The following is a 9991-nucleotide window of genomic DNA, read 5'->3' on the forward strand; positions in this document are numbered from 1 at the left end:
AGTTTTAAAATTGTAGTGGTGTCAAAAGTACAATATTTGCCTCTGAGATATAGTGGAGTAAAGGTACTGGAAATACTCCAGTAAAGATGCCTCAATATTGTACTTAAGTACAGTACTTGAGTAAATGTACGTAGTTACTTTACACCACTGGTTTATGATGGCCTCTAATGTGTCTTATAATAGCAAAGACGCTTTGCAGATGAGTAAGGCTGGGAACAAGGCTGCTGTTAGTGGTCCCTGTGGCTTTCCTTGTGGTTAGACTGCCATCCTGTGGAACAAAATGACACTGCACTAATATGACAAGTGAACTCAGAGCATATGTCTGTAATAATTCTGTAATTTTTTCTTATCAGCTATTATTTATGCAAGTTTTTAATATTGGATTCAGCTGGACATTCATTTCTTGTGTCCTGACTGACACTCTAAATAATACCATTTATAATATTAATAATAATACATTTCTAAGCTTCTACATACTAACATTAAGGTGAATTGGCAAGGAATATCACTTCAAACACTAGCTATGTTTTGAATGGAGAATAAAAGTTGCTAGTACCTTCAAAAGGAGATAATATAACGTTCCAAAAATCAACAAGGTCAGACATCAGAAGTAGAAGTACTTTGTTCATCAATCGATTTTGAGGCTAAATTTAGAACCTGTGCATTGTAATGAGTAATGTGTCCATCGATTTAATGTTGCTGTAAAGGTGGGGCAGATTTAGATTACTTTACAGTGCATTTGACCTCTGGTGGTCCCCGGACCCAACATAGAGCAGTGGTGGAAGAAGTAAAGTACTTATGGGTAAGATTATGGGTATGTGGTGTGAAGCCAAAAATGCTCATCAAATATGGTACGAAGCAAAAAAGCAGAGTTTTGATGGTTTTCTTGATGAAATGGACAGGTTCTATGTTCAAAGTTGCCCTGATGTTGACTTTGACAATGAGGTGGTTGATATTCAGGGTTCCGTTGCTGCTCATGACTGACAAAGAGGTTAATGTTGAAACCCATTACAGAAATGTGTCTGATGTTCATTCAAACCATGGCCAATCCACAGCTTCCAAGGCAAGCAAAAGGTCATTGATTGATTGAATAGTTTATTTAGAAGTTTGCAGAGAAAAAAGCATGTGGAAGTATAGTTTACAATACAAGGTTAACTGAAATGGATTGCCCAGGAAAGCCACAATGGCTTGTTTCAAATGGGATCCTCACAATAGTATTCACAGTTGTTTAAATATACTTAAGTAAAAGTATCAATACTGCAATGTAGAAATACTCTGTTACAAAAGTCTGGAATTAAAAATGTACTTGTGTAAAAGTACAAAAATATTGGTATCAAAATGTACTTAAAGTACCAAAAGTAGAAAGTACTAATTATGCAGAAAGTCCCATTTCACGTCTAAAATATCATGTCTAAAATGTATTAAAAATATTTTGAAAATAGCCAAAGTTTAAATGGGCTGAAGTGGCTAATGTATGTTTTGTAATAATAATCAAAATCTACAAAGTAACTGAAGTTTTCAAATAATTGCAGTGGAATAAAAATGCAATATTTGTGTCTGAGATGAAGTGGAGTAGAAGTAAAAGTACTGAAAATTGGACATACTGAAATAAAGTAAAAAATACCAAAAGATTGTACTTAAGTACAGTACTTAGTAAATGTACTTCATTACTTTCCACCACTGGCTAAAAGAGGTGCATGCTTTAGACAACTATGTTGTGAGATATTCCCTCATATCCCACCATAAAAAGGATGGATGGATGGATGGATGGATGGATGGATCACAGTCCACATCCAGCCACATAGGAGCTCAGATCCTGGTTCTGACAGTAACGACGCCAGGCCACCCTGAAACAAACAACCATAAACAACTAGGGTTGGGATCCGGTGCCGGGATCGGTTCCAGAACCAGGTTTTTAATCACCATGTCAGAGGCTGGTATGTGGACTTCATGTCTGATAAACAATTACAATACCAGTGGTTCTATAACTCATTGGTTCTCAAAGTGGGGTCCAGGGACCCCCAGGAGTCCTCGGATGGGTACCAGGGGGTCCCCAGAAAAATGTGTTAATAACGCGTCACAATAATTTCAACCACCTTTTATACTTTGGCTATTCAAAAATAGCAGATCTACAAGCTCATAGCGCGGCACCGAGTGCCGCGCTATGAGCTTGTAGATCTGCTATTTTTGAAAAATTGTGCAAAACTTTGAATATGTATTTTTAAAACAAACATTTGAAACTCAAATCTTTGCTTCTGGGGCTCCCTGGAACGCGAACAGCCTTTTTGCATGTAGTTTGGAAAAGGGGCGAGGCTTACCCTATTGGGCGGGCGCGCGGGCGGGGACTTCTTTCCTCTACATTAGAAGAGTTAGGACGTCACGTTCTAATACAGCCCGAATACCCAATCTCAGCACCGGCCTCAGTGGTGCACCTCGCTAATCACTAGACTCTAAATCCATTACCACTGGGAGTCTGGGTCCGACACCCGCTTGGGCCAATACTTTTCCAAACAACCGCGGACAAATTTTTTTCGCCGATAAAGTATAGTTTTGGACCATGACGGAGGCGCGCTGACTCAGCAGACCTTGAGGCCGAGGAGGCGCGCCCGAGCGCCTCCAGGCGCAAGTGCCCGCGACGACCGGCCGATGGTCTGCTAGTCGACTAAGCGCCGTCCGAGTTATGTACCGATAGGCACAGAATCGTAAATGATGTTGTGGGGACTGCGTTTGCCCCAACTGCCAGTCAGTGCACTAACATAGCTTGCGTCGCCAGGCTCTCTCCCCACCCGCCACCCCGCCCCCCTTGCGCTTAAACTACATGCAAAAAGACTGTTCGCCCCTGGAACAACATATTTTGAGATTGGGGTCCGCGGCCAAATACATGTCATTTTGGGGGTCCTTGACATGAAAATGTTTGAGAGCCACTGACTGTTTAATTTCAAGGACCACCGCAACTCTGAGACAAGTGTTTCACTTGGAACAGAGGTTCCATTTGTAGGCTACACTCTCAGAGTTACAGACCTTTAAGGGTCCATTTGGAACCCCCTCAAGGTTACTCAGAGGGTCCCTGCCAGGGACCCTCTGAGTAACCTTGAGGGGGTGGTCCAGGGACTCCCTGGACCATACTTTGAGACCCTCTGTCGAAATGTAATGGTTGTAATGGTTGTAATGGTTGCGGTCATGTGGAAACCTGTGTCCGAAACCTTTTACTTTTCATGAAATGGAACGACAACGTTCAGAAATAGTGAAAATAGCAGATCTACAAGCTCTCAATGCGTTGCATCGTGTGACGTGTTGTAACCTTGTAGATCTGCTATTTTGGCTATTTTTTCTTGATGAAAAATCTAAAAGAAAGTTGTTATATGAAGATAGGAGATTTCTACCCAGCAACACTGGTGTTTTTTGCTACTTAAAAAGGAAATGTAAGTAATAATAATAATAATAATAATAATAATCTCACCATGCTGCCATGCCGTTGGGATCCTGAACAACACGTTTAGCACAGCGGATCGCTACGCTGACGTCACCAGTCAGCAGCTCTGAGACAAAAACACACAAAACACATCTGTACTTTATAAACACATAATTCTGTAGTTTAATAACAAATAAATCTGTCATTTATATACACATACATCTGTAGTTTGAAGTGGACGTTCTAGGGTGTTTTGCAGATTTTCAGGGCCACTACGCGGCCTTCAAATCCAATCCTGTGTTGGATGTAGTGTTGGATGTTGTGTTGGATGTTTATATGTACAGTGTGATTTTGTTTTTGTTGGATGTAGTGTTGGATGTTGTGTATGTGCAGAGTGCAGTGTGTTTTTGGAGTGACTAAAAGTGTTTGTAGCACATTTGGTGCGGATTGGAACAAACAGTGCGCCTGTGGCCCCCAGAGCCCCCCTGATGGGATCTCTGTGATCTTTTCTCTCTTCATGGTGTGAGCATGTTTCAGCTGAAATGCTCTGTTCTGTCTGCAGGGGGTGCTGCTTTCAATGAAGGCACTGTATTTAACCTTTACACCAGGGGTTCTCAAACATTTTCATGTCAAGGACCCCGAAATAAATTGATATTTATTTGGCCGTGGACCCCCCATCTGAAAATATTGTGTGCCAGGCACAGCCCAGAAGAGAGGATTTGTGTAATATTTTTTTAATTAAATAATAATAATAATTATTAATAATTCCCAAATACTTTAAAGATGTGTCGAACATTTTCAAAAATAAGTAAGTTAAATAATATTATAATGAGCATTAATGAGGACCAATTATATGAAGATAAATGGCTGAAGTGCTCCTTTGACATGACCCACCCCGCGCGCGCACACACACACACACACTGACCGCTGCACTTGACCCCACACACGTTGACCGCTCCAGGGGTGTGGTAATCCTCACACCAGAAGCGGCTGTTGATCTGGAAAATCCCATAGTCCGTGGAGCCGTCTGTGTTGTGATTGGTCGCCTGTGTGTTGTAGTCCGACTCCCACTTGGACAGACACACCCCTAAGATGAAAAAACTACAACCATCAGTGTTGGCATGTGATTGAATACTTGATTGAATACTTTATTTAGAAGGTTGCAGAGAAAAAGCACATGGAAGTATAGTTTACAATACACGGTCAACTAAAATGGATGCAATGGCTTGTTTCAAATGGGATCCTCACATAGGCTACTCAATTCATGGAGACATTAAAAGACAGACCGATATACACTATGCAGAACATCATATGAACATTTTAAAAGTAAGAAAAAATATTTTAAAGGTAATAAAAACAATTTTAAAGGTAAGAAAATGGAAACAGAAGGTCCCCGGTTTAACTCCTTGTCCAGGTCTAATATGTGTCGAAGTGCCCCTGAGCAAAGTTTGCTTCCATTTGTACACTCCCCTCCCAAACTGCTAATAGTAATAAAGTATTCAATCAATCAATAAATCTCAGAGTTACAGACTCTGTAAGGGTCCATTTGGTTCCTAACTACCAGTCGTTTTGCTGGGGAACTCCTGGAACCCCTTCAAGGGCCCCTGGGGGTCCCCAGTCCGCACCTTGAGAACCAGTGGACTAAACAATAAACAATAGGTTGTTGTACTCACAGTTAGGCAGGCTGTAACCACGGTAACCATCCATCCCATAGCTCTTAAGGATCCTGGCCCACTCACATCGTGCATACACCTTGGCGCTGGACGCCCCCACCAGCTATGTGATGGTGTCAACATCATGAAATATTAGTTGACTTTTTCATGCAAGGACGACCCCCGGAATTATATGTATATATTTGGCCGCCGACCCCCATCTCAAAAAACGTTTGTGCCTGGGGACCCCCAGAAGAGAAAATTTTGTTTTCGTTCAAGATTTTTTTTTCAAATTGCAAAAAAATGCAGATGTAGGCTACAAGCTTGCAGCTGTGAGCTTGTAGATCTGCTATTTTTGACTAGCCATTGCTTAAAATGTAAAATGAAACAGATGCTCTCCCGGGTTTTAAAGGGTTAAAGATTCTGACCAAGATTAATGTGATTATCTCAAATAACTGGACTCAGACAATGATGTCATAATAATAGTGTCAGACAAAACAAAGCTGTCAGACCTTTAGAGAAATTTTAAATCTTTTGCATGCTATTTTAAATAGGTTTGGTAAAAATGCTTTCAAAAACAAAATGTTTCAAAAATGTTTATACCCTGTATATATAACATGTATATAACATGTATATAACATGTGTATAACATGTGTATATAAAACATGTATGTATATATATATATATATATATATATATATATATATATATATATATATATATATATATATATATATATACATGTATATAACATGTATATAACATGTGTATAACATGTGTATATAAAACATGTATGTATATATATATATATATATATATATATATATATATATATATATATATATATATATATATATATATACATGTATATAACATGTATATATCGTCACAATGTGACGTATAGCTCTGTTTAACACACTGCTGAACCCCCTCCAACTGTACATACCCATGTCTTTCTTAAATTGTTTTTACTTTGTTTTGACACTTGCTCTGGCAATGTAAACGTATGTGTTCTCATGCACATAAAGCTCAATTGAATTGAATTGAATTGACAGAACTTACCACCATCAAGACAAACAGCAACGTCTTCATTCTGGATGTTTCTGAACGTCCACAGTAAATATATGTCTGTTTCTATCGTCTACTGTACTGTACTGTACTGTACTGTACTGTACTGTGCTCTGTGCTACGTGATACTGAAATGCCGTGTAGCCTGCGAGCTACGTTCAGGCAGATATACTGGTTTACACACATGTGATGTATTGTACGTGACGTGTCAAGCAGCTGACCAAGTTTGCGGTCTACTTACTGGAAGCTCACCTGATCTATTGAACTTCCTCTTGCTGTCAGTGCTGCCACTGATGTTGTATGTGCTTTATTTGCTCCCACCACCACCCCAGCACCACCAATATGTGTTCCTAAAGGGATCCGTTTCCCCCTGGGGGAGTTTGTTATAGATGTTCATTATTATTTCTGGATAATGACCTGCATTGAACTCTAACACTACCAGATCAGATTTCTAAAGAAAAAACAAAATCAAGTTTCAAAAGACAATTGAAGAGGCATCTAGAAACCCAAAGATTGTAATTACACAAGCTGCAGACAGGTTATGGTACACACACAGCACACACACGTTCATCCAAGTAGGAGTTTTTAAACACATGCAGGAACATGGAACCGTGTCCGCCCAGCACAACACTTATGGAATACTTTCATTACCCTAAGCAAGGAAATACTTTGTTTTGTTGTTACATATGGGTCAATGTATTAATTAATTTACTAAGTAGCCGTGTAATAAGCTAGATAATGTACCCTAGTGTGCCCTAAATTAGGGGTATCGCCTATGTGTTTAATCATAATGTTGGGGGTTATTTAACAACGACCAGAAAAGGGTACATTATTCCTTGCATATCTCCCTGCTCTTACTGTAAGTGGGTGTCTTCTAATATGCTGAGCAGGGATGTAATGTTAGAGCCTGAACGCCAAGATCAAATACAATATTCACACTTTATATTTTATGAATAAAATGTTGTCAAGCTATCAATGGTCACAATCTATTGATGAGTTATCTGACTGAACTATGAATGTAACCTTTGTGTCGGTTCACTTCACTTAACCTCACAGAGGGAATACCGTACTTCTGTAAAGTTGACGTTTGCACAAGTTTCACAAGTAAGAAGAGGAAGTAAAAACGAGATTAAGGAGAAGTGCTACTGTATGTAGTCATGGGTTGGGTGTTTGGTTTGAAAGAATATAAGTACACACTGTATGGTCATGGGTTGTGTGTTTACCCTCTGTTTGGGGGGGGGGGGGGGGGTGAGGTCTTGTCTGTTTGGAGGTCATCTTATTGAGAAAAGGGTATGATTCTAATCGTTAAATTAAAATGAGATATTCCTCTAAATCCAGCTAGAAATGTAAAATAAATCTGCAGGTGACCAAAGGTCGCCGGCCAGAAGTGACCTTTTATAAATGTCAGCCCCTGACGACCAGAGTATACAGTCTGTATGATAGTCGTGTCGTGTGTGTGTGTGTGTGTGTGTGTGTGTGTGTGTGTGTGTGTGTGTGTGTGTGTGTGTGTGTGTGTGTGTGTGTGTGCGTGTGTGCTTTCTTGTAGACCAATATAATTGCATTAGTATAATGTATATTCTGGATATAGATATATTATATTAGACACGCACGCACGCACGCACATGCACACACACACACACACACACACACGCACGCACGCACACACACACACACACACACACACACACACACACACACACACACACACACACACACACACACACACACACACACACACACGTGCACGCACACACACACGCGCACGATTTACAGTAAGCAACATAAACACAAGGTAATAAATCAAATGTATAGAGATAGTGTAGTGCCTCAGTAACTATAGGATCATAGGTAAACCAATAACCTATCATCAGTTTAAACATAATATAAAAACAAAATAAGTAATATGTACATTGAAACTATACACAACCACTTTCACTTATACCTTAAATAGTTTATATATTTTTTATTTAAGAGTTTATATATTTTGTAATTGTAATGGAACACACACTTAAAATAAATAAATGGGAAAAAAAAGAACACGCCCACTGCACTTGTTAAAAGCCTAATATCAGTCACCAGAAGCAGCAGGGACGTGTGTTTTAAATGAGTTTAACATGGCTAAAATTGGGTTTGAAGTTACAATACACACTTTCTTATTTTTCTTTTTTTTGTCTTATGGGTTATGCAAATTGTATCTTTATTTTTTATGATCATGAAATCAGTTAAATCTGGAAACAATCATAGGCTATGTTTATATGCCATATATTTGCATTATTGTCAGCCATCGGCCATTTAAAGTTTTTATTTTTTAAGTTGCCAACTATAGTTGGCTGCATCACTTTTTGACTTGGACCGAGTGAGTTCTAAATATTAAAGAAAAACATAATTATAAATGGTTGAATGGTTATAATGTGCTCAGCAGGGAGACATATACATATAGAATACAGAGGGAAGTACGCACATACCAAAAAACTCGTTAGGTGCTGGACAACAAAACGTACATTGGCGGAAAGGAAGGGATGTCTGCACACTGTAGCTCCCAGTAGAAAATGTATTAAGTTAATACATGTAATATGTGTACAGACATTCATCACATTGATAACTACTTTTGCACATACAATTTGTATGTTATATTATCAATGAAATCTTGTTCCGCCAATTATTTGAGGGCCCATATACTCACAATATACTCACAGGCCACCGTTGGGTGAGGAATAGCTGTTGCATCGAGATTGAGTCACATTGTTTTGAAGCAGTCTGAACAGCAAAAAGAAAACACATGCAAATAGATTTTTGCAACTCAGATTTGAATCACATTCCTTAACCTTGTTCAGACAGCATGAAACCCATCCGACTACTACAATCCGGATAGGAAATCAGATTAGGGCTGCCAGTTTGAACAGGGCCTCTCTGAAGATTAAAGACAACTTGAAAGTTACAAAAAATAAATATTTCGCACCTTAACTAACGTCCATAGCATATCATAGTATATATCTGCTGCTATGCTCACACACCTTTATGTCTAACCTCAGGTACTTACTGCAGTGATTCTCAACCTTTTCATATTTGAACTGGGGACCCCCCACCTTGACAAGCACTTGGAATGTAGGAGTTGAGACATTCAATTTAGTTTGACTCGGTTCCACAGATAAATATTGGGAAAATAGCAGATCTACAAGTTCACAACGCCTCGCAACGTGAGCTTGTAGATCGGCTATTTTCAAAATGTTTGCCTCTTTCTTATATTATTTGACAATTTGGTCAATGTTTGACCAGTTTTTATAGTCTAGTTTGTTGATTACTTTTGCAGTAATGGCCTTTTTCTTTGGAATTAAAAAGGTCTTAAGTCCTTTAAATTGTCACTTCACTGTCGTCTGGGGACCACCCCAAAACCATGTGGATCCTGACCCACAGGTTGAGAAACCACTGACTTACTGCACCGGCTAGATATACTACGTGTAAATGTGTAGATAAATTGTTGTTTTATTGATCTCTCTGTTAGATTTATTTTTCCCTAGTGAACACCGGCCCGTATCGTTTATTAATTCATTACATCAATAAACGGAGGAAACTTCTTATTATAATAGTATTTGGGTTTATTCCAGAGAAGAGATCTTACAAGCGTCGGAAAAGCATGGTTCCAGATATATTCTTCTGACGTACAAACAGATATACAGAGTTGTATACACATAACGTGGGGTTACGCCTTTCGTCATCACGTCAGCCGTCAGTTGTGTCTCGACTTGCTCCGTTTCCTGGGCAACCAGGGTGATGGTGACATTTATGCACAACGTTCATAACAACAAATCCGTGTGGCAACGAGGTTAACCTGCTATCTAATATCGTTGACATACCAGAA

General features: G+C 39.2%; 1 protein-coding gene across 1 annotated transcript; it reads right to left on the reverse strand.

Annotated features, from left to right (window-relative positions):
- Positions 1–1082: 1082 nt before the first annotated feature.
- Positions 1083–6294, reverse strand: LOC311050455 (lysozyme C II-like). Its single transcript, XM_084064539.1, has 5 exons — positions 6127–6294; positions 5086–5188; positions 4338–4499; positions 3461–3539; positions 1083–1847 (listed from the first exon to the last, which is right to left on the reverse strand). The coding sequence occupies exons 1-5, from the start codon at positions 6154–6156 to the stop codon at positions 1781–1783; spliced, it is 441 nt and encodes a 146-aa protein (XP_083920665.1). The 5' UTR covers positions 6157–6294; the 3' UTR covers positions 1083–1780.
- Positions 6295–9991: the final 3697 nt, after the last annotated feature.

The sequence above is a fragment of the Gymnoscopelus microlampas genome (assembly GCF_963454915.1).
Source record: "Gymnoscopelus microlampas genome assembly, chromosome: 8".
NCBI lineage: Eukaryota > Metazoa > Chordata > Actinopteri > Myctophiformes > Myctophidae > Gymnoscopelus > Gymnoscopelus microlampas.

Bases quoted from the DNA above. Each gene is read 5' to 3' on its own strand.
- LOC311050455 (XM_084064539.1), bottom strand. From the start codon at position 6,156: ATGAAGACGTTGCTGTTTGTCTTGATGGTG. The intron at 4,500-5,085 runs GTGAGTACAACA...TTTTCATCTTAG, and splicing joins TGGTTACAGCCTGCCTAACT to GGGTGTGTCTGTCCAAGTGG. The intron at 3,540-4,337 runs GTCAGTGTGTGT...TTTTTGTCTCAG, and splicing joins GTGTGGGGTCAAGTGCAGCG to AGCTGCTGACTGGTGACGTC.